At 44.2% G+C, this 25172-nt stretch overlaps 1 protein-coding gene and 1 long non-coding RNA gene across 3 annotated transcripts in view; both read right to left on the bottom strand.

Moving 5' to 3' along the window:
• Positions 1-18999: 18999 nt before the first annotated feature.
• LOC310664881 lies at positions 19000-19649 on the bottom strand. The gene is made up of 2 exons (XR_014505091.1): positions 19489-19649; positions 19000-19351 (listed from the first exon to the last, which is right to left on the bottom strand). It is a non-coding gene; the product is annotated as an uncharacterized lncRNA (long non-coding RNA).
• Positions 19650-23068: 3419 nt separating this feature from the next.
• The window catches only part of GAD1 (glutamate decarboxylase 1), a 59500-nt gene continuing 57396 nt past the window's right edge, over positions 23069-25172 (bottom strand). For both annotated transcript variants that reach the window (XM_083409098.1, XM_083409099.1), the window contains exons 16-17: positions 23894-23983; positions 23069-23291 (exon numbers count right to left, since the gene is read on the bottom strand). In XM_083409098.1, the coding sequence (XP_083265224.1) occupies positions 23118-23291; positions 23894-23983 (264 nt within the window). In that variant the 3' untranslated portion in view covers positions 23069-23117. The remainder of the gene's footprint in view (positions 23292-23893; positions 23984-25172) is intronic.

Here is a 25172-nt window from a genome sequence, read left to right as displayed (position 1 = left end):
GCGTCTTATGGAGTGAATGTGCGGTCGCTGGCTCCCTTTCCAGCCCCAGCCCCTTGTCCAGACCTCCATTTTTGAATGTTCTGCAGACAGAGGCCATTTGTTTCCCCAGCGACATGTGACTGGCTGATTAGATTAGCTGTCTGGAAACTGTAGAAATGGCTCCCTTTCCTAAAGAAGCTGCAGAACTGTGAGTTGAATCCTATAAAAACAGGATTTTTTCCCTTTGCAACAGAAGCCACACAACTTTGAGCTGATCCTCAAAAAACCGGGGCTTTCCCCCTTTCTTCCTCTAAAAACTGGGTGCGTCTTATGGAGCGAAATACAGTATATATCTTGAGGGTCTAACACTGTAAATGACTGACTACTCCCATGGGCCAGATGTTCTCCACCTCTGAGCTAGTTTCATGGTTCCTCTCATCATCATCATCATCACCATCGGCGTCTTCTCCTACCACTGTTAGAGGTACCTTCTCGAGATCTTACTCATGCCTGGCCAGCTCCCTAGGCATGGTGACGTTGTGAAGCACGGCACGAGTCACAACCAATTCAGGCACCTCCTCAGGGGAGCGTGTCCATTGCGCATTTACTAGTGTGATACAGGCCTGGGAATCACATCTTCACCAGCCTCAGTGCCCTCCCATTCACCATTCTGGAAGCACGGGTGTGCCCTATGGTATGTTCCTTAGGACCAGGGACCTCTGTAGGGTACAGCAGTGCTGTGGGGTTTGGAGGACAGGACCTCCCCACAGGGTTGAGGTTCCTCTGCTGCCATGTGTGTTCATTTGTGATGATGGCAGGGTGTGTGGCATGCGTTTCTGTGATGATTGCATGTGTGGCGAGCTGCACAGCTGTGCATGCTAGAAGCTGTGTCCGGATTGGCTGTTGGGCTATGGGCACCATGCTATGGGCACCATGGGCACTGGCCCCTCCAGGTTGGCCCCAAGTGGAGATGCCGTAGAATTTCTGTGGGCTGATTCCCAGCGGCTAAAACAGCAACTCTATATAGTGGTACCTCGGGTTACAAACGCTTCAGGTTACAGATGCTTGAGGTTACAGACTCCCGTAACCCAGAAATAATACCTTGGGTTAAGAACTATTTTTTAGGATGAGAACAGAAACTGTGCAGTGGCGGTGCAGCAGCAGCAGCAGTGGGAGGCCTCATTAGCTAAAGTGGTACCTCAGGTTAAAAACAGTTTCAGGTTAAGAATGGACCTCCAGAACAAATTAAGTTCTTAACTCGAGAAGAAGAGTGTGGATTTGATATACCGCTTTATCACTACCCGAAGGAGTCTCAAAGCGGCTCACATTCTCCTTTCCCTTCCTCCCCCACAACAAACACTCTGTGAGGTGAGTGGGGCTGAGAGACTTCAGAGAAGTGTGACTAGAGGTACCACTGTAATATAAAAAGAATCTGAGTAAACCAGATTAACATTTTTATTAACACAAAACTTCAGTGAAATTGTACATGGGGTTGGATATTATGACCAATTCCATGCTCATGACTGCCTGGTAAGTACCTATAGTTCAGGCACAGAAGTTCATTTTGATATTATTATTATTATTTTATTACAATTATTATACTCCACCCATCGGACTGGGTTGCCCCAGCCACTCTGGGCAGCTTCCAGCTTATACAAAAACATAATAAACATGAAACATTAAAAACTTCCCTATACAGAATCTAGAATCATAGAATTTTAGAGTTGGAAGAAACCTCAAGGATCATCTAGTCCCAATCGCCTGCAATGCAGGAATCTAGAATTGCTTGGGTGACAAGCGCAAATCAACAGCAACAGTTCATATTTGAGCTGCCAAAGGAAATCCCTTGTTCAAACTGAAGGGTGGTATATAAATCTAATCAATCAATCAAACAAACAAACAGATATGCAAAAAGAGCCAAAGGATAATTTTCCAAGCAGCTGAAGGAAAGCTTGCATCAGAACGCTGTTTGTGTCCTTGCTTCTGTGCTTGGACATTCTGGGGTTCAGGTTCCTGTGAAGGGCCCCATAGCACTGAAAAAAGAAGTAGCACAATTTTGGAATGATGTGCCTTTACATTTCATCCCATAAGCTAGCTGCCAGCTAACCATCAGCAAGAAATCCCCAGCGGTAATGCCACCCACCCTTGAAAGAACTCATTTTCAAGACTTTTTTTTTGAAAACGAGACTGGAATTACGTTCCCTCAGCTTTTGCCAGCAGCAAATCCATTCTGCGCAGCGACAGAAAGACTCCGCCAAGGTGTCATAAATAAAACTCTATAGACTGCGTTTGAGACTCGACTACATGAAAGTGACAATTCCATTTGTCCTCAAGATTACACGCAGCCAAATGACTGTGGAGCTGATAAACCTTTTATTAATAGCAAGTATCTCTGCCTGCCCACACGCAAAAAATTTACAATGGGTCAGACATAATTACTGCTAATGCATTTCCCTGAGGGTAAATCAAATGCTCACCTACGCCTGTTGCACATCTCATCACTTAGAAGGCCATATTTTATCAAGACAGTCCACATTACAAGCTCTGTCTTACACCAAAGCATGTTATAAAACCGTTTTAGTGGCTGTTCTTAAATGTCATTAAAAGTACCCTGCGGGGAGAAAGGTTGCCTGCTGGAACTTCTTTGGCACACGCCAAATGGGCAAACAAGACTGGGGATGCAAATAACAACAACAACAACAGCAACAATGTATTATTTAGACCCTGACCATCTGGCTGGGTTTCCACAGCCACTCTGGGCAGCTTCCAACAGAATATTAAAATACAATAATCTACTAAACATTAAAAGCTTCCCTAAACAGGGCTGCCTTCAGATGTCTTCTAAAAGTCTGGTAGTAGTTCTTCTCTTTGACATCTGGTGGGAGGGCGTTCCACAGGGCGGGTGCCACTACCGAGAAGGCCCTCTGCCTGGTTCCCTGTAACTTGACTTCTCGGAGCGAGGGAACCGCCAGAAGGCCATCGGCGCTGGACCTCAGTGTTTAGGCAGAATCCTGTCTATAGTAAGAGTTCTTTAGGAACCTTGCTACAAAGGAAGAAACACTAAGGTTGTGTACACACTATAACCTTAAAGGATTGTTGCATGCCACCCTGATCTCCAAGCAGTAAGAGATTCCAGGGCTTCCAGTTATTTACCAAGGTTCATGTTTCCACTTGGAAATGAGGCACAGCAGAGATTCTGGAGTTTTTTTTAATGATATATGGTTTATTTACGCATATCTACAACCTGTATAGGCTTTTTGTTCCCCCTATTGACCAACGGATGGGTGGCGCTGTGTTTTAAACCACAGAGCCTAGGACTTGCCGATCAGAAGGTCGGTGGTTCGAATCCCCACGACGGGGTGAGCTCCCATTGCTCGGTCCCTGCTCCTGCCAACCTAGCAGTTCGAAAGCACGTCAAAGTGCAAGTAGATAAATAGGTACCACTCCAGCAGGAAGGTAAACGGCATTTCTGTGTGCTGCTCTGGTTCGCCAGAAGCAGCTTAGTCATGCTGGCCATATGACCCGGAAGCTGTATGCCGGCTCCCTCGGCCAATAAAGCGAGATGAGCGCCGCAACCCCAGTCGGCCACGACTGGACCTAATGGTCAGGGGTCCCTTTACCTTTACCTTTACAACCTGTATAATGTTTTTAGCAGGCATGAAAAGGGTACAGTGAAGGGGCCTTCCTGATATCAATATATCAAAGTATTGGTGCTGCCACATTAAAATATCAAGTTATTACAAATGTGGAACAGATATTACGCAGCACCTGTAAGAGTGCCAATTCCACAGGCTATCTATTAAATTTGTATTCCTCCCTTCGTCCACAGATCTCAGGGCAGTCCACAGCATAAAAAGACAAGATAAAAACACAAAATAAATGATAAAAAAGAACAAAACCAAAACACACCAATATCCCTACCCCCTTCCATAAACACATTTAAAAGTATATAGCATGTTAGCTAGCCCAATGCCAATTTGAAGAGGAGCGTTTTTGCCTGGCGCCTAAAGGTGTACAATGAAGGCGCCGGATGAACCTCCCTGGGGAGAGCATTCCACAGACAGGGAGCCACTGCAGAGAAGGCCCCGTTCTAGTGTTGGCAGCCTCCGGACCTCTCGAGGAGGAGGCACATGAAGAAGGGCCTCAGATGATGACCTCAGGGTCCAGGGTAGGTTCATATGAAGAGAAGCAGTAAGGCTATCTCATAGATGAAGTAGCAGTCACTCTATACAAACTATTTACTCCTGAGGAAAATAATTGATTTGCTTATTGCAGCTGGTTTTGGCTTCCCCCTGGTTAAAAATGAAACATTTGGTATCTGGGAAAAATAATAATCACCCATGAATCTTGGTTTTATATCCAGAGCCCTTTGTTAGAGATACTTCATAATCTGAGTTAGTGCTCTGAAGGCGAAAGTATGAACATTGTTTAATGAGGGGAAAGTAATTTTTAGTGGTGGAAGAGAAAAGCCTAGAGGCAAAGTGGGAAATTAGGGAGAAAATCAGCAAATACTATCCATACGGTGTTTTTTCTTTTTTTAGAGAGAGAGTTAATAAATATGGATCTACCTGGTAATTTTTGTATGTATCCAGGCAGCTGCATTTCAAATGTAATTAAAGTTAATGAGCGGTAGTTTTCCTGTAGAACCATGAAGCCATAATTGCTATAATTAGTTGTGAACGGGCAGGTGCATCGAATGGAGTCAAACCAAGCCATCATCTGATAGGAATAATAATTAATTTCACAAATAAATCATGCCCTTTTAAAAATGTTAATAAAGTAATGAAGTAGAAAGCCTACGTATGTGCAAATAAAGAGTTATTAGCTTAGAAATCATCTAGGATCTGCTAAACAAGACAGATGGTTGGAACAGCCTCTTCAAATCCTGACGACTGAGCGATTCCTTTTTACTAAAAACTGAACTCCCAAGTTTTGCGGGAAAAGGCTGCACTGAAAGTATTATAACTGTGTTGGCGAACGTGGCTTTCGAAGCAGTGATAAATATAGCCAGTGAAGAAAAGCAGACCCCAATACATTCTTAATCCTTCTGTGAATTATTAGTGCAGTGCAAACAGGAATAAAGATGGGAGCAGGGAAGAAATCGTGTGTAACCAAAAGGGAAGATCTCCTGAAATATTGCCTGCAAAGTGACCTGATTGACCCACAGAATTAAGAAACTAAGGCAACCATAAAATGATGATTTATTACAGAAGAATGGCTTAAGCATTACGCAGATGGCTATTTTAGAGCCAATGTCCCTCCTTTTCCAGAGCCCCTCCAAGTGTGCCTATTTTCCAGGGCCATTTCCAGATTTACAGAAGCCGTTCCAGATTCTGATTTGACCCCGGAATGTCCCATTCTCCCTAGAGCATCCGTATTTTCACTGGAGAAATGTTGAAAGGTATGGAATAGGATGTCCCCATTTTCATGGGGGAAATGTTGGAGGGCGTGTAAGTCAGATGATGAATGCTGTAGATGGAACCACCAAGAAACAGGTAGCAAGCACCAGCATGTTCAGTGGAACCCTAAAGCTGGCAGAAACACAAAGAAACCTTATCTAAAGACAGTCCCATGGACTGCAAGAAGATCAAACCACTCCATTCTGAAGGAAATCAGCCCTGAGTGCTCACTGGAAGGACAGATCCTGAAGCTGAGGCGCCAATACTTTGGCCACCTCGTGAGAAGAGAAGACTCCCTGGAAAAGCCCCTGATGTTGGGAAAGATTGAGGGCACAAGGAGAAGGGGACGACAGAGGACGAGATGGTTGGACAGTGTTCTCGAAGCTACCAGCATGAGTTTGACCAAACTGCAGGAGGCAGTGGAAGACAGGAGTGCCTGGCGTGCTCTGGTCCATGGGGTCACGAAGAGTCGGACACGACTAAACAACAACAAAAGACACAGCCTCCCACTGCAACACAGACTGAGCATTCTCACTAGCCATGGTATGCTGGAAGAGAAGAATGGACAGTTCAGCGGGTGGGAGAGTGGAATGCTGTCCTTGAGCATCTCCCAGCTTATAAAATCTAGCAGGAAAGCATGACTAGACAGTAGGAACCTTGAGCAGGAGCCCTCCTGCTTAGAAGGCAAGGGTACGCTGCAACATTTTGTTGCGTGTCCCAACCTGTTAGAAATGGAGGATGCGCCACAGTTCAAATGCATCCAACAAATTAAAAGATCTTTATTTGGATGGTCAGCAGCTGCTAAGCAGTTCTAAAATAAATGCGAAGCTAGCAGATGCCAGAAGTTAAATGGAAAAGCCCTGCTTTGCCAATTCTTTTCTGGCCAAATCTAATGAGCGCAGCCTGTGGTAGGAATAGTTCTAATTTATATGTGGCTTAATTTTGAGTCTCCTTTATTCAGATTTGTTACACCTTGTCAGACTCTGACCTTGAGCCTCACGGGCAGAGATGGGGGTAGAAATTCAATTCCGTTCACATTTAAAGGAGACCTTGCCTAAATCACACTTTCCAAAGGAATATGCAAACCAAAATATGAGACACCTTCAACATTCATACTTCTCTGAATTTTGCAATGCACTTTCCCCAGCCAAGCAATGTATACAAAAACACATTTAGTAGTAGGGTAAAGTGTGTATCAGAAGGCATGCGCTGGAGAAAATGGCATACGAAAAGCACATTACGTTAAGGAAAAGTGTTTCGCAAAAATACACCATGCGTATCTTATGAGAAAGTTGATTAAAATGCTGATGGGTTTTCATGAGAACTTAATTATCCCCCCCCAACTGAAAAAAACAACAACAGCCCACTGATGTGGGAATGTGGAGAACTGAATTTAAGATTATAAAAACGAAAAACTGAAATGGACAGGTTCACACATCCCTGCTGAGGAGACAGAGCATGGCAGCTAAGATTGGCACCTGTAGCTTTGTTCAAGCAATCTGAAACTCATGTAGTTGTTTCGAACTACAATTCCCATTCGCCTCAGCTGGCATGGCTGTGCTGGGGCTGATGGGAATTGTAGCCCAAAACATCTGGAGGGCAAACAGGTTGAAAAAGGCTGTCTTAGGGCATATTCTGACCAAGAATGTGACATTTGGAAAGGTGAAGGAACCCCAGAGGTGCCCTCAGAGGGCAGTTGCTCAGTGGGCCCTAACATTTTAATAAAGAAATTTGAGCAGGCGGTGGTGGAATCTCAGAATAGTAGATGTGTTTTAGGCAGCCCCGTGAGTGATATTTTAAAAATGGGTACCTGAATTGGTCATATAAATTCGTAGAGAGCTAGTTTACACAGTTTAAGTTGGGAGGGACCAATCCTAGCTGTTGCTAGGCACCTCGTGCTTCTCAACTAGTCAGTTATAAAAGCATTTTAGCAAGGCTCACTGAGGTAAAGCAATTACTAATTTAGCCCTATATTGTCTTAATTTTGTTGCACTGATGCAAACAGGAGTACAGTGGTACCTCGGGTTAATAACTTAATTTGTTCTGGAGGTCCGTTCTTAACCTGAAACTGTTCTTAACCTGAAGCACCACGTTAACTAATGTGGTCTCCTGCTGCCGCTGCGCCGCTGCTGCGTGATTTCTGTTCTCATCCTGAAGCAAAGTTCTTAACCTAAGGTACTATTTCTGGGTTAGCAGAGTCTGTAACCTGAAGCGTCTGTAACCCAAGGTACCACTGTACTAATGCCCACCTCCCAACATTTCTCCAATGAAATCAGGGACGTCCTATTCCATAATAATAATAATAATTTTATTATTTGTATCCCACACATCTGACGGGGGTGCCCCAGGCACTCTGGGCGGCTTCCAACATATATAAAAACATAATAAACCATTAAACATTAAAAAACTTCCCTATATAGGGCTGCCTTCAGATGTCTTCTAAAGGTTGTATAGTTGCTTATCTCCTTGGCTCAGGGGTCTCATAACTCCATACCCTCCGACATTTCTACAATGCAAACAGGGACGTGCTAAGGAAAAGCAGGATATTCTGGGATGACATCAGAAACTGGGACGGCTTCTGTAAATCGGAGACTGTCCCTGGAAAATAGAGACACTTGGAGGATCTGCTGCCATGTAAGTTCTTCTGCCATGAGTATTGATAACAATACTGGGGTGCCTCATAGGTAAAGGTAAAGGGACCCCTGACCATTAGGTCCAGTCGTGACAGACTCTGGGGTTGCGGCGCTCATCTCGCTTTACTAGCCGAGGGAGCCGACGTTTGTCCACAGACAGTTTTTCCGGATCATGTGGCCAGCATAACTAAGCCGCTTCTGGCGAATCAGAGCAGCGCACAGAAATGCCATTTACCTTCCCACCGGAGCGCTACCCATTTATCTACTTGCACTTTGATGTGCTTTCAAACTGCTAGGTTGGCAGGATTAGGGACCGAGCAACGGGAGCTCACCCCGTCGCGGGGATTCGAACCGCCGACCTTCTCATCGGCAAGTCCTAGGCTCTGTGGTTTAACCCACAGCGCCACCCACGTCCCACGGGGTGCCTCATATTTTCACTCAAATGACATCTCTGGTTATCCTCTGTATGCTTTTATTTGGGGAAATCTTCGTAGCACTTTGGCATAGTCTGTTTTGCTCATATATCTGGTAGTTCATTTCCCCTTTACAGCAAAAGCTACAAGCACAGCCTCCTGCCCCCTCCCACCAGCCATCTTTTCCTCTAGAATTCAGAATGACCGGTTTGTAGGCAAACCACCACACGGTGGCATTGTGGAACTCTTTGTTTGCCTGCTGGGAAAGGACCTTTCTGAGCTTGTCCTCCTCCTGCTTTTCTGGTTGACGCCTGAGCTGATGGATGACCTCTTTATATCTTTTAAAATTAATCCGCTTGTGCATTTGTAATATTGCAACTTTTCGAGGTGACCAGCAGATAAAGGTGAGAGCTGTGAGCCAGGAAAAAGGCCTGTGTTCAACTGTGGCCTCAAGCCATGACCTCACTTGGTAGCTTTAAAGAAATCATTGTCCCTTCAATGCCAACCATCCATCTTTAAACAACAACAAGCAACACATCGGCTAATAATATACTGATAATATTTTTATAACACTATATGGTTTCAAAATTCATAAACAGAAGACAAATACAGTGGTACCTCGGGTTAAGAACTTAATTTGTTCCGGAGGTCCGTTCTTAACCTGAAACTGTTCTTAACCTGAAGCACCACTTTAGCTAATGGGGCCTCCCGCTGCCGCCAGTGTGCGATTTCTGTTCTCATCCTGAAGCAAAGTTCTTAACGTGAGGTACTATTTCTGGGTTAGCGGAGTCTGTAATCACAGCTCCACCCGTGTCTCTATAGTGCAGAGGGTACAAGCTCAGATTACAAGATGTAGGAGTGATGTAGTTTAATAGGGACAGAGGGGGTGTGAGCCATAATTGGGAGCACCGCCATTTCTAGGGAGATCTCACTGTGATTATTAAAGCATCTAACTGGTAAGACGTTCCTTTTGTTTCATCTTATTATTTACTGCTACGGTGGAGGAAGCTGATTCCCCAAAGCCTGAAAAATGCTGATTGACTGCTGTGGGGGATGAGAATGGAATGGGGTGACTGGGTTGACTGGAATCCGGAACAGCAGTGCCTCAACATTTTCCTGAGCAGCAGCACCTCAGCAGCTACAACATTTTCTTGCTGGTCCCTCTTTTCATTACTGCGAGTACTTACTCTCCCCCTATATTCCTTGTCTTTAGGCTTCCCTGGCCTGATGTATTCCCAAGCTTATTCCTTGACACTCCTTGAGTCTGCCCTTCTATAATCTGCATAAATGGGAAAATACATTTAGGAGTATTAGGTAAAAAAAATCAGGAGTATTTGCTAAAAAACCCCACCAGTGAGCGAAAGGAAAGAATTACTGGGACGTTAAGGCCATAAAGTATCAAAGTATAAGTATAAAAGTTGACAAGGTAAATGTTTATCAAGAAGCAGTTCTTTTCAAAATGTAAAATGTCGCCGTCGTTTTTAGTTAATACGTGGCATAATGCATAAGGCAGACAAGGAGAGATTTCCGCCTTTGACAAAGAATGCTCCTGAATAGCTATTTTCTCCATAAATTAACCAACGGCTGAAAAGAAGACTTCCTGATGGAAACGCTGCCAGGACTAATTGTGGAAGCAATTCTACAGTCTAAAAGAGGCACATTTTCTTTTGGAGAATTAGAATTGGGGTTAAAACACCAACTATTAGTCAGCTGGAGGTGGCAGCTGGCCCAGAGTGTATTAAGGAAGGGGAGAGTTGGGGGGGGGGAATGGGCGTTACAATGGTGTTTGGATTAAGTCACTTCCAGACATGTTATTCAGTGCCATTTCCTTGTGTTTTGCTTTGAGCTCGCCCTTGGCTGTGGATCCAACCTTTCAAATGCAATAACTTGCACGACAAAGACTCTTGGAGCATTCTGTCCCAAATTTGGGGGGTTAGGAACACAGTACAAATGCCTAAGTACAGTATCTGAAATTGACAAACAGTGTTGCGGTCCTTAGATTCTAATCTGGACAGCACCTTTGTTGCATTTGAGAACAAAGTTCCTGTTAGAATTCTAAATTGGGGCGGGGTGGGGAACCTCCGGCCTTCAGGACAGATTTGCCCCATCAGGCCTTCCTATTTGGCCCATGAGGTCATTTCCCTGCAAACCCTGTCCACTTGTTCGACACCATGGGGCAGATAGAGGCATGGCTGTTTCTCCTGCTGTTATGTACTAAGCTTGGATCCTAGAACAATAGGCAAGTAGGATCCTAGACTGCAACAACTGATTGGTGTTAAGTTGTGGGTGAACATATCAGACAACAGCGATTCTTCAAACAGCTCTTGTTTATTCACAGGCCAGAACAGAACTGAACTGAAGGGTTCAGACAGCCTGCTTATATAGAGCTCCACTACAACGCAACAGTAACCACTTTCTGTAACTATTCAATCACTGAATGTCACTTTCAATCCCTTATTTACATATGTGGACCTGAGTGAAAACTATATACAGTATCCGCCTGCTGGCCCAGGGTGAGAACTTCAGTATATAACCATTGGCTTGCAGGAAAAGACCAATCAGACTCCAGGAGGAAGTTAATCAGCCTATTAGGCTGGTAGGATTGGGCAACAACTGATTGGCCTGCAGGAAAAGACCAATCGGGCTCCAGGAGGGAAGCAGAACCAGCCAATCAGACAGGACTCATTGTGTAAATAATGTACAGGGGTACCTCTGGTTGCGAACGGGATCTATTCTGGAGGGCCGTTCGCAACCTGAAAGGAATGCAAGCCGCGTCTGCGCATGTGCGGGTCGCGATTCGCTGCTTCTGCGCATGACGTCATTTTGCGCATCTGTGCATGTGCAAATTGCGAACCCCACAAGTAACCCCTTCCGGTACTTCCGGGTTGCTGTGGGATGCAACCTGAAAAAACGTATCATGAAGCAAATGCAACACAAGATATGACTGTAAATAAAAGCCTGAGGTTTGGGGGGGCAATTCAATCACTGTTTTACAAGCTGCAATAAAGAGTATGAAATCGCTACAGGACTCTGAGTATATTTCACCTGCAGAAAGCAAAATGGGAGGGTTTGCGTGTGCAGTCCTGATTGGCTTGGGTGCCAAGAAATTGTCCACAGCGAACTCCCCCAAAGCACTGAAACCCTGCAGAAGGCCCACTTAGAATCTAAATGCTGTTGTTTGCTCCAACTAAAATTTCCTCAAAAAACATACTGCATGAATGTGATCTGTGTATCAGGGAAACATGGACAACTGTGACGCTCTGTCCAAGAGGGGGTTTCAGTTGGTACATTTAAAGCCCAGGATCCTAATATCTTCTGGGATGCCTCTGCCCAGGTTAACCTTCCCAGACCCTTAAGCAGAGCCATAGCTATGGGGTGAGGGGTGGGGTGGCTAGCCAGGTTTTTTGCCCTGGGTGAAGCCTCCAGAGGGGCACCACTGAGGTTCTTCCCTGTGTATGTGTGTACACAAATGTGCATGGGGTATGTGTATATGCCAAACTGGGTCTTTGACCCAGGTGAAATAAAGCCTAGTTTCACTCCTGCCTTAGGACTTCATCTGAGGTTCTTCTCTGGGTCCCTCCTTCTGTAGGAATGTTCAGGGGTGTAGGAGAGGATATATTGTGAGATTATATCCTTATCCAACTTGTGCTAACAAGTTCCCAAAATATCAGCAGAGTTTATAAACATTCCCCTTTAAGTTCGCAACGGTAATGCTTGCACAGGTTCGCTAGAACCTCTATAATAATTATTCTGGTAATTTCCCCTTTTGTTCCCTCTTAAAATACAAGACACGACACAGTCTTTATAAAAGTATAAAAGAGTTTACTCACGTTCTGTTCACAATATGATCCCAGAAGGCAGACAGCTTAAAAAGGTTACATACATTCAGAATCTATCTTATAGCAAGATAGTCCCATCCTCCTCTCTTGGCTGAGAGCCAAGAGGGCATGTTGCTCCTTCAGAAGATGAAGATGAGAGAGAGAGATATGGCTGCCTGCCCTGTGCTTTTATCATTTACCTGCACAGGTGAGGCCACACCCACCTCTGGTCACATGCGGAGGAAGTCCGTCCCCAGGAAGTTTACCTGCTTGCTGGACTGCCATCCCTCCCCATGTTCTAACATGTACACTCTAGGAATGTTGTCATTGACTGCTCCTGTGTTTACATCCCACACCTTCAAATGTCCATCTCACATCTTTCCTGCAAAAGGCACTGGTGTAACTGCTTCAAAGATCATACTGTAGATTTGAGCTTTCCTTTCAGAGTCAAACAGATCTCTCTCTCTCTCTCTCTCTCTCTCTCTCTCTCTCACACACACACACACACACACACACAGAAATAACAACCGTAGGCTATTTGTTGTTATTAATTTATTACATTTATTATTAATTTGCATGGATGCCATGTAAAATAAAGTTGAAGAAAAAGCTTGCTCCAGCTTCACTACTTCACTGGGAAATGGCTGTAGGTCAGTGGAAGAGTGGTTGTTTGCATGCAGAAGGTCCCCAATACAGTGGTACCTCAGGTTACAAATGTTTCAGGTTACAGATGCTTCAGGTTACAGACTCCGCTAACCCAGAAATAGTACCTCGGTTTAAGAACTTTGCTTCAGGATGAGAACAGAAATCGCGCGGCGGCAGCAGGAGGCCCCATTAGCTAAAGTGGTACCTCAGGTTAAGAACAGTTTCAGGTTAAGAACGGACCTCCGGAACGAATTAAGTTCTTAACCAAAGGTACCACTGTATTTAGTTTCTCTCTACTGCATCGAAGAATGTTTTAATCTGCACTTCCACAGAAGTATATCGAGGTAGTCTTATACAAGACATAAAATTGTAAATTACAAAATTGTAATGGAACCAGTAAAAGTATCCATGAAAGCGTTATTAGAAACTTCGATAACATTGGTTAAAAAGAAAAATCGCCAGGCACGGCTGGGAGAGAAGCCCTAAAACCCTGGGCAGCAGCTGCAAGTCAATGTAGGGTAGGCAATATGGGTCTAGAAGGGCTCCAATGGTTTGACTTGGTATAAGGCCACCTTTTGTGTTGCGTGTTCCTATGCTCTATGCTCTTTCTCTGGGCTTAGCGTGCAAAGATGCAAACTCCTATCTCCTGAACACTTCCAAACATCTTCAAGCCGAACACTGCAGGTAACTCCCAGCCATGACAGATTTCATAGCTTGCAGAGAGCAATTTTATTTAGCCTCAGAGAAGGATCTTCTTAGCCTGGGTTCTGTTTTGAGGGTTATTTTTATCTGTGATGTGGACCCTGAGAGATTTCTCTATTGTGTGTTTTTGAAGTTTCCAAACCGCCCCCTTCACTTCTCTCTCTCGGGAACAAATAACAGCCCTTAACTTCCTTTCTGTTTGATATTTTGGCCCTGTGAAGTCTCCAGTGATTAATTCACTTCTGTCTCCGTGGCTGATATAACTTCTTTCCCTTTAGACCTCAAGGGGAAGGCCTCCTTTATCTTCCCAACAAGGGTGGTTATTTGTTCTATACTAAAAACAGGACATTTGACATTTCACTGATCTTTGTCACATCACTAAGGCAGAATGTTGCCTCTGGTGGAAGAGGCCAAAAAAAGAAAAAGAAAGGCCTTTTAATGTTCTAAATTCTTTTTCTCCACTCTCCCTACCCAAAAAGCTCTTAAACGCCCAGTGCTTATACAGAACATGCTATTAGGAATAAGGGGCAGAGGCAATTTAAAACAAGCAAAAGCCCAAGTGAGTGGAATTTGCTGGGCAATAGATGCTCCTGTCACTGAAAACCGACACACCTTCCCCAAATGCATATTGCTGTTATTAGAGAGTGAGCGCAGAGGTTTCCTTTTTGCGCTAATGGCAGGTTATGACTGCATTGAGAAAAGTTCCATGGCTGCTCTCACACCCCTTGTGTTCCTCCAACCAGTACAGTGGTACCTCGGGTTACCTACGCTTCAGGTTACATACGCTTCAGGTTACAGACTCCGCTAACCCTGAAATATTGCTTCAAGTTAAGAACTTTGCTTCAGGATGAGAACAGAAATCGTGCTCCTGCGGTGCGGCGGCAGCAGGAGGCCCCATTAGCTAAAGTGGTGCTTCAGGTTAAGAACAGTTTCGGGTTAAGTACGGACCTCCGGAACGAATTAAGTACTTAACTGAGGTACCACTGTAAACGCTGGAGTTATGAACATGCATATAGGGAAAGCCCTTCTGCAATTTACAAAGTAATAATCAGTGTCCAGTATTTTGGAATTCTAATTTTTAGGAGTATAGATTAGAAGAGGAGCTACGTGTCTGTCTGAGCTATGGCAAACCTGGTAATTTGGATGGAATTTTATCAGCAGCTAACAGTCACTACAATGGGCTAGGAGCAGAAGAACAAGAACCAGCCCAAACTGACAGCTCCGACCAGTCAGGGGAAAGTGGCACAAGGCGGGCATCTCGCAATCCATGCCCCAAAACTGAAAGCCCTTCTCCACAGAAGATGGGATGGTGCTTGTACCTATGCCGCAAAATATTGATGATCCACCAATATCTTTTGCAGTAGAAGAAAAAGGCCTTTGATAAAGGATGTAATTCCATGGTAAAGGTAAAGGGACCCCTGACCATTAGGTCCAGTCGTGGACGACTCTGGGGTTGCGGTGCTCATCTCGTTTTATTGGCCGAGGGAGCCGGCGTACAGCTTCCGGGTCATGTGGCCAGTATGAGTAAGCTGCTTCTGGCGAACCAGAGCAGCACACAGAAACGGCGTTTACCTTCCCGCTGGAGCGGTACCTATTGATCTACTTGCACTTTGACGTGATTTCGAACTGCTAGGTCGGCAGGAGCAGGGTCCGAGCAAAGGGAGCTCACCCCGTTGCGAGGATTCGAACCGCCGACCTTTTGATCAGCAAGTCCTAGGCTCTGTGGTTTAACCCACAGTGCCACCCTGATTCCATAGTACTAGCTGAATAATGACGACATTGTGTGGCTGCATGCCAACCCCCCAAGCCCCAGCAATTATACCACTACAGTTTAATGGCAATTGTGGAAAAGCCCCAAGTCGAGAACATGTTGCAGAAGACAACCGCAGTAAAACACCATTCTGGGCAAGCCCACATTCCAAGGCTGTCAGCAGCCCTGAACTTGAGTGCCCTTGTGCTATTATAGTATAGAAAAGGAAGGCTTGGGGAACGGGATTAGATGGGGAAACACAGAAGCGTCCCTTTCCCCCTCTTTTAACTCCCCTTCCCAAATTGAGGTCACAGCCACACACATTTAAAACATATGGCTTTTCCCAAAAGAATCACAAGAACTGTAGTTTGTTAAGGTGCTGTGAATTGTGGCTCTGTAAGGGGTAAACTAAGGGACTAACTAAGGGATAACTAAGGGACGCAGGTGGCGCTGTGAGTTAAACCACAAAGCCTGGGACTTGCCGATCAGAAGGTTGACGGTTCGAATCCCCGCGACGGGGTGAGCTCCCTTTGCTCGGTCCCTGCTCCTGCCCACCTAGCAGTTTGAAAGCACGTCAAAGTGCAAGTAGATAAATAGGTACCGCTCCGGCGGGAAGGTAAACGGTGCTTCTGTGCACTGCTCTGGTTCGCCAGAAGCAGCTTAGTCATGCTGGCCACATGACCCGGAAGCTGTACGCCGGCTCCCTCGACCAATAAAGCGAGATGAGCGCCGCAACCCCAGAGTCGGCCACGACTGGACGTAATGGTCAGGGGTCCCTTTACCTTTAAGGGGTAAACTAGAGTTCCCAGGATTCTTTGGGGGAATCTGCTTGCTTTAGGCTCCCTTTAAATGCATGATGTGGATGTGATTTGAGAGGCCTGAACAGGACGATAAGGCATGCCGGGTTTAGGGCAGTTCCCCTGCACAGGGTGCCAAGCAAAATTGAGCCAAACCGTAATTGAGTAGATCCATTTAGGGGCGCCAAAATTTGGCCTCTCACAGGACACCATAAGTCTGCCCCTGTGATAAGACTCCTATTCCCAACTGCCTGGAGCCCCGGACAGGTATGGTATACCTTTTTGAAGAGGATATTGAATAAATGGGGCACCAACAACAAAAAGACCCTTTCCTCAGTCAGATTGCTGTGAGGACTGTAAGGTAATAACATGCAGGGGGCTTCAAATGCTTGGAAACGCTACTGAAATACTAAGCATTGCTATTCTCATTGCTACAGGGTGCCAAATACTTATTAAGGGCAGTTATTGACACTAAAGTCATCATGTTCCTTCAGACTTTAGGAGAAGGGAAATTGCTACAATTACTTGCCTATTGACTCATCCTGTACTGCAGATGATGTATTCAAATGAGTGTAATTTCAGTGAAGGGCTTTGGTTTTCATCCCAGATGGATCACAAGAAAGAAATCCACAGGAAAATGACTGAAGCAAAGCCAAGGAGTCTCCTTGTAACTGTGATGGAGATGGGTGAAACGTGAATTTAACAACTGTAAAGCATCGAGGCTGGTTGCGAGTACTGGTCAGATTTTGCAGAAGCATGCATACCCAGTCATCGTCCCCCCCAAGGCAGGAGCATATAAGTTATGCACGGGATAATTGCTTTACAACGTGCAGGTCAAATAGCCGAGAGCTAGCTGCTTGCTGAAGACATACAGCAGCCTCTGGATTTATTTATGAAATCATTTGGATAGAGTGGGATGTGCGCATGACGACTTCCAACACAGCAATGAAATTAAAACCTGGTGCCATATTTGACAAAGAAAGATAACCTGGAACAAACTGAACTACTACTGTGCTTCCTTTGAATACAGTGGTACCTCGGGTTACGTACGCTTCAGGTTACATATGCTTCAGGTTACAGACTCCGCTAACCCAGAAACAGTGCTTCAGGTTAAGAACTTTGCTTCAGGATGAGAACAGAAATTGTGCTCCGGCGGTGTGGCAGCAGCAGGAGGCCCCATTAGCTAAAGTGGTGCTTCAGGTTAAGAACAGTTTCAGGTTAAGAACGGACCTCCGGAACGAATTAAGTACTTAACCTGAGGTACCACTGTACAGCTAAATCAGCTGGAGGGGTTTGGGGCCACCCTAAATTCCACTTGCTGAACCCCAGTTGAGCCAGCATAGCCCTGCCTCAGCCAGGCTGAGAGCGTTATGCTGGCGTAATCCCAGTTTGGCCAGGACAGCCCAAGATCTTCCTGTTCCAAACTTGCTCATTGCGGTGGGTGTGGGCTGCACTATAAATTTTTTCTTTCCTTTCTGAGAAGTCCCTGTTGTCCGACTCCATGCCCATCACAGCCCTGCCAGGAGGGGCATTGCTAATGCGAAGTTTCAGAGGACCCAAGACGTATGGGGATGAGCGAGTGAGTTACATCTCTGGTCTCCAAAGCACATAGAGAACTGACATAATCTACGGATACAGCTATATAACAGATGATGGCTTAAGATGACACCATCTCAACAAATTAAGTATAAGTTCTCCCATCCTTGGCTGCACTATAAATGAGCCACATCCTGCATAGATTTGCCATTCTGCCTAATCAGAATCTACTTGGTAGGTTACAGCTCAAACAGTAGAGACTCTTGATCAAGTCCCACATTGGGCAAAATCTTTCTGCATTGCTGGGGGTTGGACCAGGTTACCCTCATGATCCCTTCCCACTCAACAATTCTAGGATTCATCCGCAAAAATGTGGTGTATGGATACAAGAAAGCTCCATGAAGGTTTTTACTTGAGAAGTTGTGGTGAGGTTCAGTTCAGCTGAAGGGGAAATAGAGTTGATTCCTCTAATTGGTTTTCTGTGCTAGTCTTTCTAAAAAAAACAACTATCTAAATCAACAACATATATGTCGGGAGAAGGAGGGAGTACCGCTATAGCAATTTAATAAATACTCCATGCAGGCTCATGATAACAGTCTCAAGAGAAGCCCCAGAAATTGGTTTGGGATGTCAATTACCACACAGTAAAGTTGCAGTCCCTACTTCACAGGATCTCAACAGGAACACAGAAAGATAATCCACTAAATAATCTTGAACATGTCTAGTACCTCATCAAACGTATCCTCAAAAGAATAACTCTTACTTTCCTCATACATTTGTTATAACCAGTGTTATTTTTCTAGAAAAAGAGGTGCCGGAACTCACTATGAACGCCTCCCTTGTTCTGGTGCCCACCTGAGAGGGGTCAGTAGTGAGTTCTGGTGAGTTCCGGCTGAAAAAAAAGTCCTGATTATAACATGTTATTCAAATAGCAATTATTGTGGGGCTAAAAATGTAATCATAAGATGGGAATGATTAGAATCTGGAGGGTTCTGAGAAATGAAGGAGCTTGGAAGAGTTATTTCACAGTGGCAGCCAAAAGCAGGAAGAGTTTATTACAAGTCTCAGAAAATGCCATTATGGAATCTCCTTAAGTAAGGGAGAAGAGCTGGTCACAAATTGTTAAGTTATGGAAGAGTGAAAGGAACTCTGCAGCAGCCTGTTGCTGATTTTGCACTGAGGAACCTGAGCTCTATTACCATGGCAAAATGTCAATATTCAAACTTGGGGTCTTCTGCACAATGTGTCTTCTGCACAATGACTCTCTTCATCCCCACCTCAAGAGCATTTACAGTAGCTTTCACTGTGAAACAATGACATTATTGGCTTTAAAAAATGAATTTATTTTATTTATTTTATTTTATTACATTTTTATTTCACCCTTCCCCCAAGGAGGATAGGGTAGCATATACAACCCCCCTCCTCCTCCCCCCTTTTTTTGCCTCACAACAACCCTGTGAGGTAGGTTAAACTGCTGAGGGTGTGACAATATCCTTTGACGAGCATCATAGTTGAGTGAAGATTGGTACTTGAGTCTCCCTGATCTTAGCCCAACTCTCGTTCCTCTAGGTCTTTGCCACTGAGGACTCTTTGTGCTCCTGTCTGTAGATGCTTTGCTGTTCCACTAGACTTGCCTCCCAACTGCTGCAGGACCAGTGGGCAAGCTATCTTCTCATTGACTTTGAATAATAATAATAATAATAATAATAATAATAATAATAATAATAAATTTTATTTATATCCCGCCCTCCCCAGCCGAAGCCGGGCTCAGGGCGGCTAACAACAATTAAATAATCAAACAATCAAATAATCAAACATTTGGGTGGCAGAGCAAGGGAAATTGCACTTTAATGCAACTATGGGAAAAATCTGACACAAAGGCCTTCTTGGTAGTGGCATCCTGTGGAATGCCCGCCCATCAGATGTCAAGGAGATGAGTAACTATATAACCTTTAGAAATCACCCTCTATAGTGAAGCTTTTATTAGGTTTTTATATGATGGAAGCAGCCCAAAATGGTTGGGACAACCCAGTCAGATGGGTGGGGTACCAGTAATAGATTATTTTTTATTATTAAGGGCCACCAGGTTTCCACATTTGGTCTGTGAGGCCCTTTTTGGACAAGCCACACGTACCTGCTCATACCGGATGCCATATATAATGTCAGGTTTCTGGTAGATTAGAGATGCAGCTGAGCCAAAAGGGATTTTTCCACCTTGCACAGTGCTTTGCCAACTGCTGCCCACCAGCTGTTCCTCAGAGCTTTCGAAGCACTATGCATGGCCTAAGGAGTTTTGAAAGGTAAGCAAATATCTACACGGTGGCAACGTTGGAACATTTGACTGGAGTCAAAAAAATATGTCACCAGTCAGCTGATTGGCATGCCAACCTTTCGCTTGGCGATTAGAAAAGAAATCAAAAGCCTAAGAAGAAAGTCTCCCATATTTCAATCAGAAGAAAAAGCTAGCATGGGCGCCGCTGCTGATGGTACCTGTGGTAGGTGTTCAGCCTTTGCACCACTGAGACTTGCACACAAAGCCCCAAGCGTCAAAGGATGGTAGGTGCTACTAACAACAAGGCTTATTGACTTGTGCTTCCTTGTTTGTAGCGGAAGATCAATATAACTCCAAGTCTGAACACCCTGCAGGTAGACTGTATAGTCTAAGGACTATAAGGAAGTGGTACCTGTCCTGTGTTAGGAGCTGCGTAAAACAAAATGATGGTGCTGAAGCAGAAATAGCAGGATGTCTACTGCACAGGACTGCAGAGTGGTTTTATGATCACTACGGCTCTGGATTAGATAACAAACATAGATCATCTCCTAGATGTTAAAGTCAAGATGCAAGAAGAGGGTCATAGAACAGGAAGAGCCCATTATCTTTACTGCACTGTCTTGGAAAGATTAAAGAGGGAAGCAGGAAGTTCCTTCACTAGAAACAGAACGAGAGACCTATCACACCATGCCTAAAAAAATACAGATGTGGCTCTCCCTTTTTCATTTCAGAGCGAAACTTTCTATATTTGGAGATTAATTAGAGGCAGCAGATGTTAAGACTCTTTGCAAACGGCTTCTCGGTTGTTCCATCCAAATGCTATTAAAAAATACCATATGGACATTTAACACATTTAGGGCAGTCTAGACACATCTCAATACAGGAGCGCTGATCACAGAAGAAGCAACCAGAGATAGAGAGCGAGAGAGAGGGCACCCAAAGCAGAGGGGGGCATGGGGGCGGGGAGCAACTTTTAAATGCTGTTCATTCCACACTTGGAAACCAAAAAGGTAAAAGCTACACATATGCCAACAAACATTCGTCAAAATATTGCTAATGTTTTCCAACAAAGCAATTGCTTGCTTTGTTTTAATCCAGGCCATAAAGTTACCTGTGCAAAACTTCAGTTGACGTATATACATTCCATTCCTTTCCATGGGACTCGCGTGTTGGTAACTTGGTGCAGGGCTGTAGTCCTTAGCATTTATTATGTGCTGGAAAAGCGAGGCCTTAAAACTGAAGCTAATCGCCATAGCAGCATATTCGGGAAGGCTCTTCAGTCAGAAGATGTTGCTTGAGTCAAGTTGCTCTGTTGACAGACAGTTCTATCGGTTCTGCGACTTTGTTAGCTTCTAGAAGGGCAGTTGACTGAGAATCTGTAATACTGACTACCTAGCAAATAAAATCTGAGGCAAATCTGATATCTTTAACAATGTGGAAATCACTGTGGCAAGGCAGCCAGACATACGTGAAATATCCTGCGGCAAGCTTTTCCTTCTCTTTTGTAAACTCCAAATGATGATGTGGTACCCTGCTGAGGTTCATGAGAGCATGTTCACAGAATCATCACCACTCTTTGGGTATCTTGCCACAGAATTTATCTAAATAAATTACAGAGTTTGGCCCTAAACTACCAGGAGTATGCAGCGGTCTAATGTAAGCATTCATGATTCACTAAAAAAGCACCCAGAACACAGAACGTACAGCCAGACTACAGTACAATTAGTAAAGGCGACAATTCTATTAAAATGAAAGTATTTCATTAGGCTAAAGTCTATATACAGTGTTAGGATTCCTTATAGACAGTAAAATCATCTATTAAGTTATTGTTTTAAGGGCACTATTATATAAACGTTTTGACTAATTTTTAATCTTCTCTTTGGCTCACAAATACACTAAAATACCAATAAACATTATTTAGAACTTTGATAATTATATAAATAGGATACATTACAAATGGAAGAAAATACAAGACAGCTCTTTAGCATGGTAAATCTTTGCATATAAAGAAAGCAAACAGTTCATATACCGAGAACTGAACAGTTATCTTGCTGGAAAACTATTACATTTAGTTCCTCCCTCCTCCAGCGGTCTAACAGTAATGTATACAATCTACACAAATCAAATTCTAAAAAATACAACAATAATATTATGGCCTATCACAACACCTCAGCTACTACTATCCCCTGATATGACAACTAAAGGGGGCATATATACATCTAGTAGGTGCTTCTTTTTAGGAAAGCGTTGCTGTTTCTTTTATACATCGGAGAAGCACCAGCAACAGAGTTTAAATAAGGTTAAACATTTTCCTTAGTTCCTAAGAATCTACATCTTTAAAAACATACCTAATTTCGCCTGGGATATGACATCGGCCCAGTTATTGCATGATTTACCTTTTAGATGAAAACATTAGCTTCCTCCCACCCCAGTCCTAAATATTTGCACATCCTGGCAGTGATCAGGTCAAAGCTAAGTCCTCTTAAGTTCCATTGATTCCAGAGGGGCTTCAAAATGCTCACCTTTGGCTTGACTGCGCCCATTAAAAAATCATTAGGAAGGTGGATGGTACCCAGTGCTATCCATTCAAACCAAGGGAGGTAACTCCCAAGAAATGAGGGTGTTGGGTTATAATCTTCCAAGCAAAGCTCTGGTCAAGCCTCATTAATTCAAATTGGAGCTGTGTAGGAGCAGTCCTTGACTGAGAACACCTCTGCACTGGAAAATATACTGTGAATTACTCTTAGGCTCACCACCACTTTATTTATAATATATATATATATTCATTTATTTATATATATTACTGTACACATCTGTTGTGCAGAGTTCTTAATTGTCTATCTTAATACTATTAGCTTGCTGCTAACTAGATTTGCCAGGCTTTTAAATAAGGGCGGACAATGCATTTTAAGATAATATATTTCCCCCTTTTGGTAAAATAACCTACTAATACACATATATGTTTCGTAATATACAGGGGTTTTTTTTTGTCATTGTTTTTCTTTTCTTTTTCAAGGAGGGTGTCTCAGAAGAATGGAACATTTAGAAAGGGATTACCTTAAAATGTGTTCTACAGAAGTGGTTACAAAAAAACCCCAAACAAACCAAAACCAGAAGAAGCCAGTACCGGAAAATAGTGCTGTTAGAGAAGTAAAACGGGTCATTTGAGGGGATTACAGATCTTGCCCCAGTCTTTCTATCTCCTCAATGAGGAAGTCAATGTCAGACTTGGTAGCTGCAGGGTTTGAGACAACCATTCGGAAGAAGTTTGCTTTATCTCCCTGTGGCTGATATCCAACCATGGTGGTACCTGACTCCATCATCAGCGCCTTGATTTTGGGTGCGACCTTTTTGAGTCAAATAGAAAAAGGGAAATGTTTAGTCCTTTGTTTCTTTACTGGAGTAGCCACGTGAAAAATCCCCTTCCTTATAAGATTTCTCAGAAACTTATTCGGGATCTCTGGATTCTCACAGAGAGCTAGACCTCTGGCCTTGGCCTTGGCTTAGAGAAGGTTGAGCCATCTTCACAGAGGTATTACATGGTTTTCTTGTATTTGTTTTACTGTGGGGGCTTGCCCTGAAATGCTTAAAGGTAAAGGTAAAGGGACCCTTGACCGTTAGGTCCAGTTGCGGATGGCTCTGGGGTTGCGGCACTCATCTCGCTTTATAGGCCAATGGAGCTGGCATACAGCTTCCAGGTCATGTGGCCAGCATGACTAAGCCACAGCACATGGAAACACCATTTACCTTCCCACTGGAGTGGTACCTATTTATCTACTTGCACTGCTAGGTTGGCAAGAGCAGGGACCGAGCAACGGGAGCTCACCCCATTGAGGGGATTCGAACCACCAACCTTCTGATTGGCAAGCCATAGGCTCTGTGGTTTAGACCACAGTGCCACCCGTGTCCCTCTGAAAAGCTTAGGAGTAATTAAAATAGATGCGATTACCCTATGTAGCTTTTCTCTCCTCTCCTCTGAGTCTGGGATCCCTCTGAGACTTGGTGGAATGTACCAGAAGCAAACATTTGTGTGTTCAGGCTATAAAGACAGAAACGAAACAAAGCAAACTCATCAAAATTGTAGGTAAATAAAATACTAACACAAAAATTCAGATTTCATTAAAAAAAAAAATCTCACCACACACCAAACACTTTGGGTGATGTACCCCAGTGTTACCTCCTGCTCCCCAAAGTTTAGGAAATTTAGGATTGGGAGTTTGGCTGAGCATGCAAGCGAGGAATAGGGAAGCTTGGATCAGGGGCTGTTGTAAGTCATCACTGTGAAAGGAACCTCCTCTCAACCACAACTGGAAATTTTGCTTGTTAATAAATAGCACCAGCCAATAGATGCAATTCTGTATGTAGCTACCATCTTAAGACTCTCTCTCTCCAGATCTTTTTTTACATTAGTTCATAATGAATATGGAATACAAACAGCCCATTTAGGACTAAGTGGATGAGAACACATTCCCTCCCTCCCATCACTCCTGGGCCAGCAAAATCCTCAGTATATACAGAAAGGCACTCTCTCCTGTTAAAAGACAGAGAATCGGGTTTTTTTAAAGTTAAATAAGGAACTGGAGCACACTCAAGTGTCCAATCAGCCAAAGTTTATGAAGTGAAACCATCAGAAAGCACCAGTAGCAGAATTAACAAAAGTAGCAACCTTTGCAGAGCAGAAAATGAAGCGTGGAATCTCAGCTAAGAGCAGATTACTTTAGGGTTGCCAATCAGTTTATGAGGCTTATCTTCCTAAGGAAGCGCGGCCTTTAGTTGCCAGTGCCATTCGTTCGACTTGTGGCACATCACAATATCTTCCGAGGCGAAAGAGGGGAAGGGAAATCCAGAGAAGGTGCTTTACAAAAGCCCAGTGGATTTTCCCACTTTGAACTTTCCTATTCGGTGGCTTTGCAGGAAGAAGCGCAGGATTCCTGCCTCCGTGGAATACTCTCCAATGGTCTTTTGAACGGGCAATACTTCTTTGTTAACTGTTTGTGGTGGTGCATAAAGCCCACCCAAAAGTGACTCCACATCAGTAGTGGATAGTGCAGTGGGGCAGACCTCCCGGTGGTGAATCACTGGGCTTACTGGGAGCGATTGGCTCCCCTCTTGCATTTGCGCTGTACCCTGCTGCCTCACGGCTCCCTGTAAGCAGCAACGACTCACGTGCCAGGTAGTCAGGTAAGTGCTTGACCATTGCAACGATGCTGAAATTCCACATATCCCTA

The sequence above is a fragment of the Podarcis tiliguerta genome, assembly GCF_965153285.1.
Source record: "Podarcis tiliguerta genome assembly, chromosome: 1".
NCBI lineage: Eukaryota > Metazoa > Chordata > Lepidosauria > Squamata > Lacertidae > Podarcis > Podarcis tiliguerta.
This window is presented reverse-complemented; position numbering and strand designations above follow the sequence as displayed.